Source organism: Vespa velutina, chromosome 24, assembly GCF_912470025.1.
Source record: "Vespa velutina chromosome 24, iVesVel2.1, whole genome shotgun sequence".
NCBI classification, from domain to species: domain Eukaryota; kingdom Metazoa; phylum Arthropoda; class Insecta; order Hymenoptera; family Vespidae; genus Vespa; species Vespa velutina.
Genome location: NC_062211.1, coordinates 711,752 through 734,518, shown reverse-complemented (window position 1 = coordinate 734,518; position 22,767 = coordinate 711,752). Strand labels below are relative to the sequence as shown.

The 22,767-nt window shown below is 29.0% G+C and overlaps 2 protein-coding genes across 7 annotated transcripts; one reads left to right on the top strand and one right to left on the bottom strand.

Moving 5' to 3' along the window:
• Nucleotides 1-221: 221 nt before the first annotated feature.
• Nucleotides 222-2,866, bottom strand: LOC124957065. Of its 2 annotated transcripts, XM_047513713.1 has the most exons (4): nucleotides 2,673-2,866; nucleotides 2,348-2,588; nucleotides 2,041-2,220; nucleotides 222-739 (listed from the first exon to the last, which is right to left on the bottom strand). In XM_047513713.1, the coding sequence occupies exons 1-3, from the start codon at nucleotides 2,845-2,847 to the stop codon at nucleotides 2,094-2,096; spliced, it is 543 nt and encodes a 180-aa protein (XP_047369669.1). In that variant the 5' UTR covers nucleotides 2,848-2,866; the 3' UTR covers nucleotides 222-739; nucleotides 2,041-2,093. The 2 variants fall into 2 exon arrangements, 1 of the variants encoding a protein (XP_047369669.1); XR_007103433.1 differs by lacking the exon at nucleotides 2,348-2,588.
• Nucleotides 2,867-3,584: 718 nt separating this feature from the next.
• Nucleotides 3,585-21,642, top strand: LOC124957058 (ral GTPase-activating protein subunit alpha-1). Of its 5 annotated transcripts, XM_047513698.1 has the most exons (25): nucleotides 3,585-3,922; nucleotides 4,849-4,959; nucleotides 5,090-5,107; nucleotides 5,267-5,438; nucleotides 5,718-7,450; nucleotides 7,540-7,671; nucleotides 8,065-8,295; nucleotides 8,602-8,792; nucleotides 8,908-9,006; nucleotides 9,087-9,371; nucleotides 9,450-9,575; nucleotides 9,645-9,812; nucleotides 10,521-10,631; nucleotides 10,709-10,867; nucleotides 10,972-11,151; nucleotides 11,270-11,633; nucleotides 11,713-11,861; nucleotides 11,968-12,143; nucleotides 12,262-12,721; nucleotides 12,816-13,102; nucleotides 13,188-13,324; nucleotides 13,540-13,665; nucleotides 14,391-18,047; nucleotides 18,194-18,265; nucleotides 21,460-21,642. In XM_047513698.1, the coding sequence occupies exons 1-23, from the start codon at nucleotides 3,817-3,819 to the stop codon at nucleotides 14,549-14,551; spliced, it is 5,682 nt and encodes a 1,893-aa protein (XP_047369654.1). In that variant the 5' UTR covers nucleotides 3,585-3,816; the 3' UTR covers nucleotides 14,552-18,047; nucleotides 18,194-18,265; nucleotides 21,460-21,642. The 5 variants fall into 5 exon arrangements, with proteins under 5 accessions (XP_047369654.1, XP_047369656.1, XP_047369653.1 ...); XM_047513700.1 differs by having other exon boundaries at nucleotides 8,083-8,295; nucleotides 14,391-18,265; XM_047513697.1 differs by lacking the exon at nucleotides 18,194-18,265.
• Nucleotides 21,643-22,767: the final 1,125 nt, after the last annotated feature.

Below are 22,767 nucleotides of genomic sequence, written 5' to 3'. Positions count from 1 at the left end.
ATAGTAGATCTATGTTTTAAATCGTAATTATCAGTAGTAAATTACTAATAAAAATAAGTTCAATATCCTGATATGTAATTTACAAACAAATTCATACAAGGTATGCGTATATAAATGTAGTCGGTGTGTTCGATGAGCCGTTAAGAAGGAAGCTTAAAAGAGAAACTGAGAGAGAGAGAGAGAGAGAGAGAGAGAGAGAGAGAGAGAGAGAGAGAGAGAGAGAGAAAAGATATTGAAGATAAGACAGGGGACGTGTCTCCTCCACCCTGATTTTCTCCTTCCATTCTTTGATGCACAGGGCCCCAAAGTTCGGGGACCAACGTGGGCCTGCACGTAATCCACGGGTACGTCATGACGAATTTGTTCATCTGCCCAATGAGCCAGAATGCACCCCCACATCCTCTCGCCGTGTTTCACCGTCTACCTCTCTCTCTCTCTTTCTCTCTCTCTCTCTCTCTCTCTCTTTCTCTATCTATCTATCTATCATTTCTCTCTTTCTCTTGTTCTCTTCTGCACACTCGTCTTATATATACGCGAACAAATACAAGCACATCTTCCCAAGAAGAAGCCACGAAACGGGACCCTGTTTTCAAGATGGCTACTGTCCGCATCGGTGGTCATCGAACGCAGACTCGCACAAGGGAAGAGCCTTCGTCTCTCTATCGAAAGGATCTTCTGATCACCTTTGTCCAACGTTGCTCTTTAAACTACTTCGAAAAATGGTCCACGCGCAATCTTTCTAAAAATCGGAAAAACATCAAACGATCTTTATTCGTGTTTTATAGAGCCATCCAATCAACATGATTTTCGTATTGTATCCGAAATTCAAACATAAATCAGTATCAATTTAATGTGCTCCATGTTTGTATATTAACGTGATGGGGTATAGAGTTGTGTTTGCATTTTACGGAAATATATTTATATGACTGTAATTTTTTTCTTTTTTAATACATACATGACGCAAATGCAATCTGTTAAATACAAATGTTAAAAAAAGCTAAATAAAACGAGTAATAAAATATTAAATATATAAACAAAAAATATTAATACATTTATAACGTTGTTTTCGATATGATGAATTATGTTTGGTTGTAGAGGTACAACGAATACGGGAGATGATAGAAGGAATTGGAGTGATATTTTGAGAAAAAGAAAGATAGATAAAGATATGGAACTAACGAATGAGAAGGAGAAAAAGAAGAGGTGGAGGTAGACGAGGAGAAGAAGGAAGAGAATTAGGATGAAGGAAATATAGAGAAGAAGAGGAAGAGACATGGTGAGTGAAGGACAAAGGGAGGAGAGGGAGCAAGAAAGAGAGAGAGAGAGAGAGAGAGAGAGAGAGAGAGAGAGAGAGTACGGAGCTCTCGTGTTTCCGGCCGAGTGAACAACAATACCCGCAGACAAATGAGCATCCCGCCTCCATTGTTCGCTTCATCGGCACAGCGTAGCCTCTAGCCGGGTACCCTCCTCGCTTTTACTCGCGTCCTTTCCTCTCCCACCCCAACGGTGTGCTCCAGGGTACCCCACAGTGTGTGCCTCACGTCGCCGTCGTCGTCCTCAAACACCCGACTGGGGGGTCCTCGATCAACCTGATGCGGGCCAACACCGATTAAACATCGCTGCTTCGTCGAATCTCCGTCAACGAGACTGCTTTTCCTCTCCTCTACTTTCCGCTCTCTCTCTCTCTCTCTCTCTCCCCCTTTCTCTATCTTTAACCCTCCATCATTCTCTTTCTATTTATCTTTCTCTTTTCTCGGTAAACCCTTTTCTTTTTCTATCACTTTTCCTTCTTATTTAATAGACGCAATCCTAAAATCTCTGGATCATCTATCGTTTTTCTTTTTTTTTTTTTTCTTTTTTATCTTTCTATTTTGATTTTATCTCATTGAATGTTAAATAATCAAGTTATCAGGTATGCGTATTTACAGTTTATCCATGATGGAGATAGAGTTAATACAAATGGGATAATTAATATTAAATTAGTTTTATTAAGCGTTTACGTATTACGAGATTTGATATAATTTATATATAAATACATACTATTTAATTTCTTCACGAAGAATTTGCTTCCATACGAATTAAAATACCGTCAATTAATTTTTTAGAATATTCAAATTTTCCACTTCACGTATTGCTAATCGGTTTTCAAAAGATGCCATTTCCGCTTTCAGTTCATCGTACGTTTGAGATATTGTATCGGTATAATCCGTGTTCATTTCCCTGTGAAAAGAAACGATAATTGGAAACGTAAATCTTTATTTAATTATAAAATTATTTAATTAATGACACGCACACACACACACGCACGCGCACACACACACACACATATATATATTTTAAAACTCACTCGAGATCTTTTTCCGCGAGACAGAATTTACATTTGTCTTTAAAGAGGACAGCCTTGTCTAATCCAATTTTTTGAAAAAATCGTAAGCCATGATACCAAATTCTTTTTTTATCTAAATCTTCGTCGGACGAAGATGTTGATTTTAAAATAGAAGTTTTATCACATACAAATTGTTTGGATTTTTCGAAAAGATCGTAAGGACGATTAGGTTTAGAGGAACATAAAGATAATTTGTTTCTTGCTATTTCAGATTCAACACCAAAAATTTATCAAGGAAAATATTGGAAAATTGTAAGAAATTAATATTAAAGCAAACGATACGTACATTGCAATGGTTTGAATGGTTGCAAATCACATTGCAGATCTAAAAACTTCCATAACTCTTTTATTTTCTCTTGTTCTTGAACGTTAATACTTTGTTCGAATATTAATTCATTATTATTTATTTTTTCTTTAATTCTATTTTTTGATCGTAATTTTAATCGTCCCGGTGTCGACATTGTCCAAAATTCCGTTACCTATTATTATGTCTCAATTTCGATTATCGAAATGATTCCCTTTCGATAATCGAAAAATTGTAATATCGAAAGAATAAGTGTGAATTGGTCGCTAGTGACTTCGATTATTGATCGGTGTAGTTCGATGTCGGTAAAGTTGCATCCCACTTATGATTTTTTAATTAATATAATTAATATGGACACATTATGTGGTATATATAAATTTGAGAAATCAAATCTTATTTTAATAGTAGAACACATTGATTTTAAATTAAAAGAATATAATTGACAATTTCATAATTACGCTTTTTCATGTGACATCAAGAATAAACAAGGAGCGCCATCAAGCTTGTTTTCAATTGCGTATTAAAAATGAATTCAACGTGTCATCGGTGATACAACGACAATTTTTATCTTATATTTACATTCATATTTGTAATTATATTGAATTCTTAGATTTAAAACATATCATGGATTAATAGGATTCTTCAATGAAATTCAACAAGATGTTAACATAACGTCAGTAGATAAAACAGTTCGGTAGCGGTAATATTTAAAAAAAAATTCGTTGTCTCGTCAGGATGAACGCAAATAATTGTAAAATTAAGGTAAAAGATAGTAAAAGTATTTTATTATTGTAATACATTGATAGAAATTTAGTATGATCTTTTGAAATATATTCGGGATAAAGAAGTGAAAAATATTGACACGACTAAAGTATGATGTCATTGCCCCGACAGGTTATGAAGAGTGCGCGCCGTGGACATCAAGATGGCCGCTACGTACATCTGATGATAGTTATACGTATTCGTAAAAATCGTGACGGCGTTTCGTGATAGAGGTGCCGCGCTTTTTCGAGGCTTCGAGATGGTTAGAGTGTATAGTTAGTTGGATCTTTATCGATGAGGATTTGTTCGTTTACCCTCAATGGTATTTTCTGCATCCGCGGCCGGCTACGGCTCGCATTGAACCATGTTCGGTAAAAAACTTCATGTAGACGTCAAAAAGTCAACACTCAAAGTTCAGGATGTTAAAAAGGACAGTGCGACTCGATTTAAACATCTTAAAATTGTCCTAGGTGAGCTTTCAATATCTTCGAACGTCGAACTTTGCTTATGTCACTGTTTAGGTCATACCTTAAAATTTACTTGTCTCTTTAGTAAGTGTGAGAGAGAAAGAGAGAGAAAGAGAGAGAGAGAGAGAGAGAGAGAGAGAAAGAGAGATGAATGAATAGAATAAGACAGTCAGACAAATATGTAGTTAGATAGTAGTAAGTAGATACATAAGTAGGTAGGTAGGTAGATAGAGATAGATAGATAGATAGATAAATAGAGAGACAGAGAGAGAGAGAAAAGGAGTGGGCGAATATTCTCAGTATTTAAGTTTTACTCTATAACAAATGAATATTTATTAAAGTTTTCGAAGTTACTGTATTATATCAGTTATCTATTATTACATCATTTACTTTTTTCGATCAATAAAATTTGCTCGACGAATAAAATGTTACTATTCAAGGATTTATTATATTTATATGATGTTGTAATATATATATATATATATATATATAATATATTATAATATATATGTAATCTAAATATAATATATAATATATATATATTATTTTATAATATATATATATCTATATATATATATATATATATAATCAGATTCATATAATCTTGATTGATTTTGGTGTTTATTCAAAATAAAAAAATATAATACATAGTTATGATATATTGTAATTATACTACGTTGCAAGTAGTTGGTATCTAATCACAAAACCACATGACCACATCGACCAACTCATAGTGGCCTCTACTTCCAGCTAAAATTACACTTTCATTATATACAGATAATATTGTATACTCATCTGTATTGGAATTCCAGAACTGGTTAAAATATTTTTAGACCACTTTGTAACATATATCATTTCTATAAATACAATCTTTGTCAAAGATTCAGAATATAATAAGATTAACATTAAGTTATATGATTTTTTTTTAGAAAATGTTGATACGGATGAAGCAAAAGGCTTTTTTGAAGGAAATTTTAGTCATGTTTATTTTATATTATATGACTGCTTTGTGTCTGCTGAGGCCAATCTACGACAGCGTGGTAAGATTGCATTAAATTATTACATTACATGGCAATACATTAAAAGTCTTATTTAATTGTACTTGTTTGTTACAAATAATTTTCATATATTAATTGTGTTAAATGTAATTCTTTTCTCTTATGCTGACAGAACTTTCCTTTCATATCGGTAAGTTAAATATTAGAAATGATATTATTTTTTATCATTATATCGATAAATATTTTATTATATTATATTATATATATATATAGTTTTTGGATTAAATAGTAACAAATTATATGAATTCTGGATGACAAATGTTAAACTTATGTTAAACTTTATTTTTAGTACACAAGGCACATAGAGAAGAATTAGAGCAAGTATTACATCTATTAGAAAAAGTTTTAACTCTTCTTCCTGAACTCTTAAATAAACGATGGCAATGTCATAGTCTTGCAAGAATTCTACAAAAGTTATTACATCCTGGAAATAGTTGGAAACTTCGTAGGCAGGCCATAAGGTGAAGACTTCATAATTTAGATAAGATTATGTACAAATATAAGATAATGTTGTAAAACAGATATACATATATATATATATATATATATATATATATATATATATATATGTATGAGTGTATGTATGAATGTATGTATGAATGTATGAATGTATGTATGTATGTATGTATGTATGTATATATGTATGTATGTATGTATGAATGTATGTATGTATGTATGTATGTATGTTTATATGTTTATATGTTTATATGTTTATATGTTTATATGTTTATATGTTTTAGGTATTTTATTTTATGGTATCAAGCACTGGGTGAAAATGCTCCTGAACATATCCATCAAATGTTTGCCTGTTTGGTCCCAGGCTTTCCACCACCACAATCTTTGCACTATAAGTGTGAACGTAAAATTGATAACAAAAAAGATAAATCAACGAGAACAAGCACATCTGATGAGAAAGAGAAAAGAGACTTTTATGATGCACAAGTGATACAGAGTATTTTTCATGATAATGGTTCAAATCAGGGTCCGATAAGTCAGGTAGATGGTGGACCTATTTTACCTCCACAAGGAGGAGAAAAGCCATTAGACAATGAGACTGTTAGATTTTTAGAAGCATTATTGGAGTTCATGGTTACACAAGTAGTCAAAATAGAATGGAGAGATAAAACAACGAGGCAGCACAAGACATTTCAATTTTTATTAGAACGTTTTAAAGCAACTTACCTCCGTTATATATGTCCAGAATTTGATGACAATTTTTCTTTATATAAGCCTAATTTAGAATTGCCTACAATGAGAAAACCAACTAATCAAAGTCAGAATAATTATGTTCTTTGTAAAGTTGCACTAATCAAATGGATCGCAAACTTTACTCATGTTGCAAGAAAAGATAGTCTTTTTACACATCTCCCACAAAGCACAACACCCAATGAAGAAAATCCAGAGTCAGAGCTGCGTCGCGTTTCAGTTACACAACATTCGAGTGATTCGAATTTACTTTCACCTGAATCTACACTATCTCAACACGATAATCAAAATCAAGAAGATAACACTATATCAGCTGTTACTTTAGTCAGAGAAGTTCTCTATGGAAATAGAGATAATGTTAATTTTGTTCATGAACTTTATAGACAAGCATTTCTCTTAGATTTCAGTCATGCAGGAGCAATAAGAAAAGCTATAGCTGTATATAAGGATTGGATACAAATGAATGAATTACCACCATTTATGTTAGAACCTTTGGATGGACATAAAGAACGAGACTATGATGATAGTCTGAAAAAAGATTCTAATGAGACAGATAAGAGTCCATCCGAAAATTTTCGTCAAACTAGATTGAGAAATGATTCATATTTAGGTGCTATACATAGGGAAAATTTGTTTATAAGAGCAGGATTACAAAATGTACTGCAAGTATTTATTACACAAGCATCACACGTATTTTTCCTTGAATATTCAGGTTTAAATTCAACTGCAGCTTTAATAGAAGAACAAACCGATAGTTGTAAAAGAGTTTTGAATGTTTATCGATATGTTGTCATGCATTCAAGATTGGAGCCTGCAACGTGGGAGCAATTGCTCAGAGTACTTCTTCAAATTACGTCGCTAGTATTGAGTGAAAATTCATCTCGTCGCAAACACCATGAAACAATTGGTGGCAAATTAGCACCTGCTATATTTCAAACTTTGATTGTTACTTGGATAAAAGCCAATTTAAATGTAGTGATATCTACTCAACTTTGGGATCAGTTTTTAGAAGTACTATCTTCTTTGACGCAATGGGAAGAATTAATTCGAGAATGGGCAAAAACATTGGATACTTTAACACGAGTACTTGCAAGGCATGTATACAATTTAGATTTAAATGATCTACCATTAGATAGATTAAGTGAACAAAAAACAAAAAGACGTCGTGGAGTTGGAAGTCGTGCTGCATCGATAGGAAGTGTTCAGCCACCATGTAAAGGAAGTATTGATCAAGAGAGTAATGCTACATCAAAAGAAAATGTAACAGGTACAATTTCATTTGCATAATCTTTTTATTATATCGATGAGTTTTTTTACGAATAATAATCGTTAATAATATTATATTGATTGTAATAGATCATCCATTACGAGATTTAAGAAAAGGACGAATGTTACCACGCAGTGCAAGCGATAACACTATTTATAATGGAAAAGCTCGTACGAAGTTTCATAGAAGTCGAACTCATACTGTACATACTGGTGTTCCTGGTGAGTTAAAAAATTAATAATACAAATAATTATGTTGAGTGATTTTTGTTTATAAAGTTCAAATTTCATGTTCTTCTGTTAGTAGTGCCATCTATGTTACTGATACTGTGTGCAATTTATTTATAACTTTATATTTTTGTTGCTTTACTACTCACACTAAGTTAAAAATAACTATTTTTTGTGTCAGACATCATGCTACTTTATTTCTGTTATTAGTAGACATCTTTCATAATAATGATTCACATTTATATATTCCTTTTTAATTTCAATTTATTCATCATATACGAACTGTTCCTGAGTTGGAGTAGCAGAAATACAATCTATTCAAATATCAATAACCTTCATAGTGTCTGTGGCTTTTGTATTAAGTGTAAATAATTTCCTCGCGTGCAGTACTTCCCCTATCTATAGAGCAAGATATGGCACGATTACTATCAAGTGGTCCTACATCATCAATAACTGGAAAAATGCTACCAAACAGACGTGCTAAATCATTGGATAGCATTGTCATAGTTGATAGTGAACCACCATCTCCACGTTGTCCCTCTCCAACACCAAGCAGTGGCGTTGACAGCAATAAAGATAGTCCAATACAAATAGAGAACATTGATGGCAGCAGTATTGGTACGTATTTTCCTTCTCATTATATGTTGTCTACATTCGACATACATTTTTGTTTACTAGAGTACAACGAGGTTTTTATTAATCAAATTTTAGATCTATATTTCATCAATCAAGATAGCATTACATTTTTGACATTATTACAAGATAAGAGCTAGATTGCATTATGCTGATTTAAATTTTAATCACTTGGCTTACTATGCATTAATTTGTTTATTATCCATTATAGGAATGACAAAAGTTAGAAGAGTAATAGAGATATAATATCTCTTGGAAGTAATAATATTTATATGATCTTATATTTTACAGATACAAATGATATAACAGAAAGAAGATCTGTTATGGCAGGCGGTGGAGTACGAGGATGGTTACCAGATGTTGCTGTTGTATTATGGAGGCGAATGTTATCTGCTTTGGGTGATGTAAATAATATTCAAGATCCAATATTACATGGTCAAGTTATGGATTATCTTGTACAATTGACACAAACTCTTATAAAGGTACATTTTCACTTTTCTTCTTCTTCTTCTTCTTTTTTTTTCTTTTTTTTTTTTTTTTTTTTGTAAAGCTAACAACAACAATCATTTTATACAAATAGTATTTTAATTTTCATAGATTCGCTTAAATCAAGGTATCTCTGGGGACAATCAAGTAACACCTCCTGCTCCAGAACTTATTCCACCTCTAACAGTTATTGCTCCATGGTGTTTTAAGGTATATTCACATATACATGTAGGCATGTATAAATATTTCTATGAGTATGTTTTCATTAATATAAGCATTCCTTATTTTAGGCAATACAATTACCAGCTCAATATGAAGTAGGAAAATTAGCTGCTTATCGCCTTATATGCCTCTTGACTGTTCAACCTTTGGATATAAATTTACCAAAACAGCATTTGAATCTTTTTTATCGTGCTGTTCATAATGGCATTGCTAGCAACGATAGTAAAGTACTCCATGTATTAGTCAAATATACTGGGCCTCGATTATTTAGTTTAAATCTACCTGGTTCTAGTCTTCTTATTTTGGATTATATCCATGCCGCTAATGTAATACTAAGTAGTCAAGATGTCGAGGTACTTATTTATATATTTTAATATACACGTATACATTGCAGATATAAATAATAATAATAATTATTATTATTATTTAAGGCACCCAGAACGGAAGCTGTCTCTATAATCGGTTCGCTATTATCATTACCTGCAACCATAGCTAAATTACCTGTGCTACAACCAAATGGATCTGATATTTTAACAATAGTATGCCCCGATGCAAAGGTATATTCGAATCAATTCTTAAAATTATATTATGATCATTTAGGATATATAATACAGTTAAATTTGTAGGAACATGTAGTGAATATTCTTCTGAGAAGTTGTAGACGTGAACCAACTGGAATAGCAAGATGTTTAGCCCTTTCTAGCATAGCTATGTTTGCGTACAGAGAATTATCTTGTAAAAATCAACATCCACGAATTCCAGAGGCTGTTACTGTTCTTCTTCTTGCGCTTAGGGTAAGTTAATAGCTTTTTATTATAATCAAATATAAACTTTGTTTTGGTGATGAGATAGTTTTACATAGATTTTAAACTTTATCATTATTATTTATGCATGTGCTAAAAGTAATTATTCAGATCTTAGTTGCTTGTAAATGGATATTCACACAATATGCTTTGAGTGATAAAAAAGAAAGGAATGTATAAAGAATGTTTTCATATAAATTTAGTAATACATATATATATACATATATATATATTATTATACATGTTATTATCTTATACTTACTATAATTAATATATATATGTATATATGTATATATATATAAATATATAAATTGTAGTAGGTATAAGATAATAACATGTAAGTAGATATCTGTTCCATCAAGTTTAATTGACAGCAGATGCAAAGGATCAAGCGGTTCAAGACTGGTTTCTATTTTCCTTTAGTAGATCAGGTAGTTTTCTTTTATATATATTTAAGGACGTACAATTGTGGTCTTATTGTGTGGTGTTCCAGTATTTTTCTATTGACTGGTATCTATGTTTATCATCCTTGCATGGTGCATTGCACAAAAACTTTATAATTTATATGTTTATTAATTGAATATCCAATTTATTATATAAATAATTTATAGCTTATTTTCTATATATTACTAATATTTTATGTTAATCCTTTTTCAGAATAAAAGATCACATAATATTTTTATTATATATTTTTTTCAGGCTACACATGTGACAGTTGCTCAGGTGGCATGCGATTCCCTTTTACTTTTATGCGACAAGGCAGACATTTTATTGGAATTGTATCCTAATGTACCATGCAAAATCACACATGTATGATCTCTATATCGAATATATTACTTTTAGTATAAAAATGACTGTATAATAATACTACATTAAAAATTTTATAGGTCCTTTCAGAGACTCTTGGTCGTATGACTCTACGAGAAAGGCGTGGCCCATTAACTATATCGATGATATTTTGTTTAGGAGAATGGGCTATGAATTTGGGTCCAACTGTATTATTACGTGTATATCAAGGAAAACCACTTTTAATGACATTATTCACAGTTAGTAAAGAAAGCAATTGATATCGAAAATTGTACATTTAATACTTTGTAGATGTTATTAAGTTTTTGTATATATATATATATATACATGTATATATAATTAGGTTTTAGATAACATAGCACAAAATAAAGGAGGAAAAGATCCACCAAAAACGAATAAATGTCATCAAGATGAAGATGATGATTTTGATCCCGATGTCACTTTGGATAACTTAACGGATGAAATATGTGCAAAGTCTCCTCATCGTGGTAATGTCCATTCGGTTCAGCTTGCAGCGAAAATGGTAAACATATATATATATATATATATATATATATTTATTTATTTATTTATTTATTTATTTATTTATTTATTTATTTGAGAGCAATTTATATATATATATAAACGAATTCGTTTGACAGGTAATGATGCATTTGATTAATCATCTCGGTCACTTTCCAATGGGTATTGGTGCAGCACGTCTTTCGTCTTTAGTTGTTGAATTAGATGATGTACCAGGAATCGAAGGAGATGAACTATCTTCTGCAATCTTTCAAGCACCAAATATACAATTATTAATGCTATCCAATTCAATTATAATGTCCCTCGTTGAATTAGCTGCACTTGATGCACCCGGAGGAGGAGTTACAGCTGGCTTAACAACGGCTCCTTCTTTAGTAAGAGTATTATTACGAGATTTAGCAGGGAAAGCATCTTGGGATAGTTCCATTTTGTATAGTCAACCGTTTATTGACGATGAATTTCAAACACCATTTGCAAAATCAGGTAAGCTCTTTTAATGTATCCAATTTATATTTGCAATTTTTTTATCATCTTTATATTTATTAGATATTATAAATTTTAGTTGATTGGGGTATAAAATCTCATAAGGAAGAATTGAATAGTGTTATAACGCAACAGAGTTGCGCCTCGAGACACACTATAAGGCATCGCGAGCCTCATATTTTGCCAACATTTGCAAATGGTGCAAGTGATATGGACAATTTAGATGATGTAAGTATACGCGATATATATATATATATGTATGTCCAATACATTATAATTTTTCTTTTTGATGTATCACGAGACAAATTATATCTGAAATGCTTTATATGTTTAGCTTCTTCAATATATAGGACATACGAGTCCTGAAGTTTTGTGTAATCCGGAGATAGCATTAAATGCACCTGCTAATCCACCGCATGGATTGTACCTTGAAAGTGAAACTATTGCAACTATTTTAAATCAACGAAATGCGGAACAAGAACATCTTAATAATTGGAGTCAACATATTAGGTTAATATATTTATTATATATAATATATTTGTTATATTAAATTAGAAAAAAATTATCATTTAGATAATATAATGTTGTTATTGGTTGGAACGTAACTTTGTTATGCATGTTCCTTTAGCATGTGTGCGACACCAATTAGTCCACCATCGTGCCGTCAACCACCAGCACCGTTTCATCACTGCCGGCTTCTATTTTCTCATTTGGGCCTGTCTGGTTGGGAACAACGGAGAAAGTTACATTTGCTTACTAAAAATGAAAAACTTCTACGTGAATTACGAAATCTTGATAGTCAACGTTCTAGAGAGACACATAAGATTGCAGTGATTTATGTTAGTCAGGGACAGGAAGATAAAAATTCGATATTAAGCAATGTAGCAGCTAGTAAGGAGTATGAAAATTTTGTAGCCAGATTAGCTTGGGAAGTTGAACTTGAATCGCATACTGGTTTTCTTGGGGGTCTTGTGCCTGGAAAAGCATCCGGTGTAACTGCACCTTATTTTGCAACATCTTTTACCGAAGTTCTCTTTCATGTAGCAACAAGAATGCCATCCGATAGTCCAGAAAGTTTATTACAAAAGGTGTGTAAATCATTAGATATTACGAGATTAACGAATATATTTATTAATCGAAGAGATAGGAATTGGTGTTGCATTATATTAAGTTTATTTTCAGACACGACATCTTGGCAACGACGAAGTTCATATTGTTTGGTCAGAACATTGGAGAGATTATCGTAGAGATATCATACCGACAGAATTTTGTGATGTTTTAATAGTTATTTATCCATTGCACAATAAGTTATATAGAATACAAATTTCTAGAAAGCCAGAAATCCCATTTTTTGGTCCATTGTTTGATGAATGTATCGTTGAAGACAAAGTTCTCCCTGGTTTAGTTAGAACCACAGCTTTGGCTGCTAGTAGAGCCAAGAGATCAACCCTTACATTATATCAACATTAGTATGTTTGCTATATTAATAATATATTATAAACATGAAAACTTATATACGATGGATTGTAATAAAATAATTCTAAATAATTACAGTTATGAGGAACGGGCAAGATCTATCGACACAGTAATGAGGAATCATAAAGAATCTACAACTTTCGAAGAGTTCACCGCAAATGTCTATTCTCCGGTACAACCAGCAAGTCCATTCAGTGGAACGTCTTCTGTATCTGGTTAGTTTTAATTTTATTGCGTGCAAAGATCATTTTTTTTCTTTCTTTCTTTCTTTCTTTCTTTCTTTTATTATTATTATCATTAATAGCGTCACACAATAGTATTATGATTATTTTGAGAAAGAAAAAAAAGTTTCATATTGGTATTACACAGCATGAAAAGTGACAATTATTTTGATTTATTATTATTATTATTATTAATATCATACTATCAGGATCTACAACAAGCGTGCAATCCACAGCATCGTCAAACCTTGCAGCGGCACTTATAGATTCGCATCAGGGTCGTTCTGGTCTACGCAGTACTTCGGCAACAAGCAATGATACTCGTGCAAATAGAGGTGACTAATTCAGTCCACTAACCCCCATCCACCTTGTAACACCATCCAACAAGGTAGTATTATTAGTTAAATATTATTTCTGTGCTGTCTTCCAGTATTATATTGAACAGTTATCTGATCTCCCTTTTATCTGATTTTATTATGTCTCATTTGTCTTTGTCTCTCTCTCTTTCTCTCTCTCTCTCTCTCTCTCTCTCTCTCTTTCTTTCTCTCTCTCTCTCTTTCTCTCTATCAAAGTTATTTACAATTTTATAAATATTGTATTTAAATTTATACTTTAATAAGTTCTTTATTTTCTTTATTTTCCCTATCGTTGACTTAATCAGGTGGTGATTTCATCAGTATTAAAAAAGTTTTTTGTTCCCTCTGTTTCATTCTTTTTCTCTGGTCTGTATTAATCTTTCATATTGCACAATTATTCCTTCTTACTTTTGTAATAGAAAATATAAGAAAAATATTTATGAAAAGTTTATAGAATGTATAAATGAAGAAAATATATTTTCAATGGAATTTTTTTTTTTTCTTTTTTTTTTTTTTTTTTCTTTTTTTTTAACTTCGTTTATAATTATTTCCTCATTTATCTTTCTATGAATAATTAAGATAATATTTTTTTTCTTTTACTTTTTTTTTTTTTTTTTTTTTTTTTTTTTTTTTTTATTCTAAATCGATGTGTGAAATAAAAAAAATGTGAAAAATTTCATTCATTTCATTCATATTGATTATAGCTTCTGATGGAAGCAGAGTATGGTTCAGTAATGATGCTCAGGAAAATACTGCTTTGCATGGAATTTCACCAAGACCTGTTAAAAAGATGTCTTTCAAAAGTGGGCCAAAGCAGAGAACAAATACACAGCCTACACCGCCGGATAGTCCAAGATACAAATAATTCGACATTAATTTTCTAAGAAGAATGTTAGCACAATGGGGGTGGTTTAGGTATGTCTTTTAAGTTCTATTTTATTGTGATGGAAATTTTCAAATTAATATAGATAATAGAGAGTAATATAGGATGGGTGTCTAGCATCAGCAAAAGAATGTTAAAGAAATTTTTCATATTTAGCACATCTATCGGATATAATGTAAAACATAATAATTACACTGAACTTGAATATTTTACTTCATTGGAATTGAACATCTGATTAGGTTTAACGTTTTCTGTTTTCCGTCCTTTAGGTTTAATTTTCACATACTGTACAGATTATATTGCTTATTTGTTGCAACAAGTAAATATTAATTTATTACATAATAATTTCATAGAAAAAGTATATTGTATCATAGATATAACGATAAGTATATTTTCTTTAAATATTTATCAGCTTAACGTTCGAGCTGAAATAATTGTACAGTAATTTACTCAAATTGATTTCATTGACTATTTGAAATAAGCAAGTTATATAAAGTACATGCATATTGAGTGAACATGTTTTCATACAATGTAAATCTTTTATTGCATTTCAAGTAAAATTGTGAAATACTTGAAGAAATCTAATATGACAATATGTAGTTTTGGAATAATCATTTAATTTCTTAGAAAAATTCGCTACAAGCAAATAATATAATTTTATTTAAAAAAAAAAAAATAAAAAAATAAAAAAATAAAAAAAAACAAAATAAATAAATAAATAAAATAATAGATTGTAACATTTTATTTATGAAAGTGATATTATTGTTTCACTATTAGCAAAATATTTTTAAATTTTGTTCTAAAGTGAAATTCTATAAAAAAAATTAATTATTATTCATTCAGTAATTTACTAGAAACAACTCGTACATTCCATGAATGTTTTCTTCTTTTTTTTTTCTTTTTTTTTCTTTTTTTTCTTTTTTTTTTTTTTTTTTTTTTTTTTTTTTTTTTTTTTTGGCGTTTGCACTTTTTATTTTCATATGCATTTTGAATATTAGGAAGCTCTTAAATATTGCATTCCAGATTCTTTTTGTACGATTTAATAAAATTGAATTAACTTTTATGTATTTCAACGAAATACATTTTTTAGAAAATTATTGCCTAGAATAAAGTGTTGGTAGTATGAAAAGCTGTTTACAAAATATATTTTTTTTCATACCAAAGTCAGAGGTGCTTAATTTTTGTAATGTCAAACACGTGTAAGTACTTCTATATTGTATAAATTCAAATGAAAAATATAATAGAAAGAAATAATAAGAAAAATATTGGCAAAATAAATAACAGAGTCAACATTTATCGAATAAGTAATCGCTTAATATATATATATATATATATATATATATGTATATATATATATTAATATATATATATTTATATATATATATATAAATAATATTAACTTAGTAATAATATTTAAAAGTATTAATGCTATTCAATGCTATTAATAAATAATGAAATGACGAAAAAAAAAAAAATGGAAAAGAAATAATGAATTATTAAGTAATTAGATTACGCTATGATAAGTGTCTGATAGTTTATTTGCATAAAGACACTTTTAAATCTGTGCAGTTAGAAGAATTGACTCTCTGCGTGTGATTAAAATTTTTTGACCATTTAAGGAAAATTCTAATAAAAAAAAAATAAAAAATAAAAAAAAATCACATTCAAAATTGTAGACATTAGCAATGAAAATATAAGTAGTAATTACCAATGGATAGATCATGGCCAAAGCAGCATTATTTTTTCACTAATTTATATTGAGAAAGAATGAAAAGGAATGTATGTATTGTACATAAAATGCTAGGCAGATAAATGGTGGTGGAATTATTTGATTAAATAATTCATTATTATGAAATGTATTATTACTACATTATTATAAATCTGATCTATATACGTACATACCTGCACTCTCATGTGTGTGTACACACAAAAGGACACACATACACTAAAATGAAATCATTTATTATAATATTACAAATTATTATTGTGAATTGTATTTATATATTGTACTTAATTGTTCTATAATTAGCGTTACTAATTACTATATCCTATAATTTTCGTTATATTATTGTTATAAAATTTTATGTTTATATAAGCTGATCTTATGACGAAGTATAAACAAAACAGGATATAATCGCATATAGAGATATGAGAAAGAAAAAACATGTGGTTGATTATTTACAAAGAATGCAAAGTTTCTCTGATATAAAAGCGATTTATTTATATAAAGCCTAAGAGAATAATTTATCAACACAATCTTTTATTTTACACTAACATCTTTTTTTATATATAAAAAAAAAATATATATATATATATATATATTAAAAATTCAACTACATCTACGCATACGCTTAAGGATATTTACTTATGTTAATGTTTATGCAGGATATATATGTATGTATACATGCTTTATATATATATATATATATGCCAAATGTTTTATATGTATTATAAAACAGTTTACTCTCTGTTCTATTTTCCGTACTAAAAAAAAGTTTATGTTGCTTAACAAATAAAATATATTGCAAATATTCATTTACCATTATATAAAATGTAAAATATTATAATTAATTCTAACATATTGATTATTTTGTACGGAAAACAACTAAATATATTTAACTTAACATCCTTTAAATATACATACACACATACACACACACACACACACACACACACATATACATATGATTCTATAAAGAGTATAAGTATACTCGTAATATAATTGACCTGAGGAATATCAAGCGTGATTGGCACTGTTATAAACACATGGTATTTAAAACATTTGCAAAAAAATATTTTATTGTAATGAAAACTTGTTATATATCCAAAGATTTTTTCTCATAGTGTTAATTATATATCTCTGTATTTGACTGTATGTCTTGCAGCACAATAAAATTGTGATGATTCTACCTTGATTATAGACGAAGTAAGATGATTTTTCAAACGTTATCTCAATCAATTTCATTTCGGTAATAATAGTTATATAATATTTATATATCTATAGAAGATTAATAAAATTAATTATAGATTAGAGTATGTGCACGCATGTGCGTAGTAATGCGTAATATGTAAATTGATGATGAGAAAATTAATTTTGATTGTTAATAACATTATTTACCATTTGTCGATAATATAGGTTTTTATTTTTTTTACTTACGAATTTGTCGGTAGTATATCGATCAGATTCTGTTTTATCGACATGACTCGTAACAATTGATTATAAAGTATGACTTTTCTCGATGATAATGTAGGACACTTCTATCGTTTCTCGTCGATACATGGATCGTTTAACAGGTGACAGTACCGGCAGAACGAGAACAAAAGAGAAAAAAAGACTGAGTTTTTAGAAAACCTTGGTAGAAGCTCGCTTACATTGGATCATGTTACATCGTCGGACTTGGATTATTGTCTGATTCTCTATTGTGCGTTGTTTAAATAATCTGAAAAGAAATACAAGTCATCTCGAGAATTCAGTTTTGTAAGCATTTTTTACGTATATATTATATTGAGATAAAACAAATGCAGAAGAATGAAGACGCTAAAGTTCATAAAATGATCGAGAAAAAATTAACGATCACAGTGAAATCACACAGTAACGTGTATCTAACAGTATATTGATTGCAGTCCCTTTCGCGGTTAAAATTCACTTTAACAGTCTGGACAAGAATGAAACGTATGCACGTGTAGAAATAAGAGGTTAGTTTTTATTGTATATACCGTAACTTTTGCGTGTTATTTTTGTGTAAATATTTAATTATGATAATTTCATTTCTATGTGTAAGTATTGTATAAATTTACATAAAATGAGGGTACATGAGCAAACAATGTTAAAACATTAGAAATTTCGTTTAATTCTATTTAAACATTTTTATTTTTCTATTCAATCGTTCGAGTTATATACAAAATAGAAGAATACGTTGCATTCATACGTTAATTCATATTAAAAATATAATAATTTTAATGCACCAATTCGTTAGGCATAATGATTGACGGAAATTTTTTTATTCGAATGCATCGATTTTTAACGAATAAAATTAAGTTATTTGTTTCTTTTATTTTTTTTTCGAAATCGAATCAAAATGTAGACTTATTTTTTTGGCGCGCTATCGAGACTACCTTTTTTGCTTAATAAATCATATGAAAAAGGTGTGGTTTGTCGATCGTAAATAATAATTTTTGCTAGAATCATCGATTTCTTTATCACGATGGAAGAAACGTCGCAAATAATTTTTGCGGACTACGTAAAAGAAAAACGTAATAGCGATACAATCGTAGCAAATTTGTAAAATATTCTTTTGACGTATTAACGTTAAAAACATCGTAATATTTAAAAAAAAAAAAAAAAAAAAAAAAAAATCGAAAAAATCGAAAAAAGAAAAGAAAAAAAGAATTTTTCAAGATCAATAAATTTTTTTTTTGGTTACGGAATTACGTAACGTCTGTATCGATCGTTATTTGGTATCGTATTCGTACATGAAACAAATTAATATAAATTACATAATAGCAAAAGAAATATTAATTAATTTAAATGTAGACGCATATATCGAAATATTTAATATAATATTAATGAAATAATATTTTCAGATAAGATAATACATACGAATACGTAATAACATATGTCAACGTGTGTGTTTTTGTGTGTGTGTGTGTGTGTGTGTCTGTCTGTTTACTTTAGTTTTCTCGCTTGTCCTACTTGTATATTCGAACATTTGGTCAGAATTCATAGATTACGTTAACTTAAGTAATTATACAAAAAATTATCTCTATGCAATTATTACGTATATTACAAAATATCACTTTTGATATGATATATTTTCGTAATAACTTTAATAATTTTTCGTCATAAGCTATTAAAATAGATAAGTAATAATGCATCGAGTCATACGTATGATAATAATACGTACACGCCTTTTTTTTTCTTCTTCTTATTTTTACGTCGTTTTCTCAATGTTCCAGATAAGTTTCAATCGAGTAGTTGAACTATCTTTTTAACCTTTCAATAAAGAAGAAAGCGTATTGTAACCCCATAACAAAATAAACTGATTAATTGGAAGTTATTTTCAATTAATAAAACCGTGTTTGCATTTGGTTCAATCAGATATCCGTAAATACACAATTTTTATGACGTTTCTTTCTTTAATTCCGTTTACATTTGGATTTGTAAAATCTTAAATAATGATATCGAATACAAGATGTTTTAAGCGTGAAACGTTTGATGAGAGAAGAATTAATGTGTACGTAAGAATGATTATAAATTAGTAGAGGATAAACTACATCGTAAGCAAACAGCTGCATGTATATATGTATGTATCTATGTAGGTATATAAGTATGTATGTATATATGTGTCTATATTAAACTTTTAAACATTATGATAATCTTATTTCACAAAGAATTCGAAACATTAGTTGTTTGTTTAATACATTTTATCGATCGTTAATTCATTGTTTCATTAATATTATATTAAATATAATTTGGATACGTTATTATGACTGATACAATTTATTGTCATTTATACAGAATTCTCTTGTTGTTCGTTCTTTTTTTTTTTTTCCTTTTTATTTTCTATATATTTTTAGGTTAAATCATACAACTTTCAAAAATCCGTTACCGTGAAACATGCGCATTTTATTTTTGTTAGAAACACGGACCGATTTAAACGAATAGAATACATACGTGCACATATATAAAGTGTTAAGAAAAAAATTAAAGAAAAAAAAAAGAATGTATTACAATGCATTACAAAGGAATGGAGTCTCATAAATGATATCAAACAAACAATGATTAAAACGATAACGTCATTCCTATGTTATCTGTAAACTTAGTCGTATCATAACCACAGAAATATCAAAAAAATAATCAAGCAATAATTGTCATAAAATTCATTCATTCGTTACGTCGTAATTTCTCTCTCTCTCTCTCTCTCTCTCTCTCTCTCTCTCTCTCTCTCTCTCTCTTCGTTTTTTATTTTGAATTCTTAGTACAAGATATTTAAGAGAGAAATGATATCTCGTAATCGATTAGAAATATCTTTGATTTATCCTTGTACCGTTTTCTATTCGTCCTTATACGTTTGTCAACGAATTCGTACTTGACTCTCTTCAAATCGAAATAAGTTTCTTTGCACGTACATATACGATAAGTGTATGAGTGAATATAAAGTCTACTTCATATTATTGACTGTTTTTGTTAAAAAGGTATTTATACTATATGCTCTTTTTTTTTTTTTTGTATATACATTTCTTTTGAACATCATTGTTAAGATTTATGTATGCAGTAGTTTCAGTGCTTATTATGATAATGATTTTAGAAAACCGATCATGAAAGATTATGTAAGATATTTTTAGCACGTACGCATTTTTTCTCTCTGTGTGTGTATATATATATATATGTGTGTGTGTGTGCGTGTGCGTGTGAGAGAGATTTTTAGGTTAGAAATTATTGATTTATTCTCTATAACATCAATGAAATTGATATACAAATAAGATTGCATAAATCGAAGCATTACGATTTTAATACGTTCCCGCGTAAATATAGATTTTAAATATGGCTGCTACACCCGCGCATTTTTCAACTACGATGAGACTACGTGAAACGTATACAATTCTAGAAACGTTTATGACGTCATTGATATCTACGTAAACACAATATTTCTAATCAGCTTTAAAGATCTATATAATAATATTAATAACAATAATAATACGTAGCAATGTTTTTTTTTATTGAAAATTTTTTTATTGTTAATATATATAAATAACATTTGTATATAATAACGTAGTATTTCCGTACTATGTAGTATCTTGTCGATTATTCCATTCGGTTCGTAGTTATTTATTTATTTATATTTAAATTTAAATCTTCTATTATTTAATTAATGAATTATTTTCTACAGGTAATACTCGTTTATATCTCTCGAGGAAAGTTCTTCGATCAAAGAAAAAATTGTTGGATTTAAATTGATAAGACGACAGAACTATCTTTGAAAGTGCAACGAACTTGCATTCACAAAGGGACACCTTCGTCAATCATTGTCCTCATACGAAAGGCAAGATGACTCTCTTCCGGAAGTACAATGGTAAGTGATTCTTGAATGAATTAAAATTATATTAGTCGTATCATATATCTTATATACGATTTATAAAATTTAAGGATTATACATATACTTCGAATAAGTAATAATTTATTTTGAAATTATTATAGATAAAGAATTATGATTAAGGAGAAATATCTTAGTTTAAAATTGCCGCGCTTTTTCATATCTCATTTCTTAAATTATTTATTTATTTTTTTTTTTTTTTTATTTTTTTATATTAAAAGTTCGTATTAATCTGAACGAAAAGAACAATTATACGTATAAAATGATAAATAAGAATTTATTATTATTCCTATAGAAATATATGTATGTTTATAAAGTGAGTTTACGTGTCTAATTTCGTTTGAATACAAATGAGCAGAGAAATGCAAAAGTGACATACATAGTAGAAGGTATAATTCAATATACTCGAATGTCACGTACGATTGATGATACATTATCGTGTAAAGTGTAATTATCGATTTGTATCTATATTTGTTTTATAATATAACGCTATAATATTTTTATGTTTATGTATATGCGCATATATATATATACATATGCGTATATATGTATATATATACATATGTACATATACATATAAAAAATAAACATACATTTGATATATATATATATATATATATATATATATATATATATGTATATACATATATACATAAAAAAAAAAATATATATATATATAGCTAAATATTTTTATGTCGATGTATGTATGTGTGTGTATGCGTGTGTATATATATTAATAAAAATGTGCGTACTCTCGTATGTGTATATATACACACATTATTATTTTTTTCAAGTTTATTTCACCCACCTTTGAACCATTTATAATTTGAATCTATCTTATCGAAGATACACGTAATGCTTTGCAAAAATAGATTGAGAGAAATGTATACTCTATAAACATGTTAGGAAGGTCATCTGAATAGAGCCAATTCGGTTTTTTTTATATTTTTTTTTTTACGTCTAAAATTATTCTTTATATTTTCTAGCATAAAAAAAAATGCATCAATTAAATGCAATGATCAAATTTATTCAAAGATAAAAAACTATATTTAAGTCATAAAACGTATTACATAAATGTCAGTTTGTTATCAACAAAATTGTTTT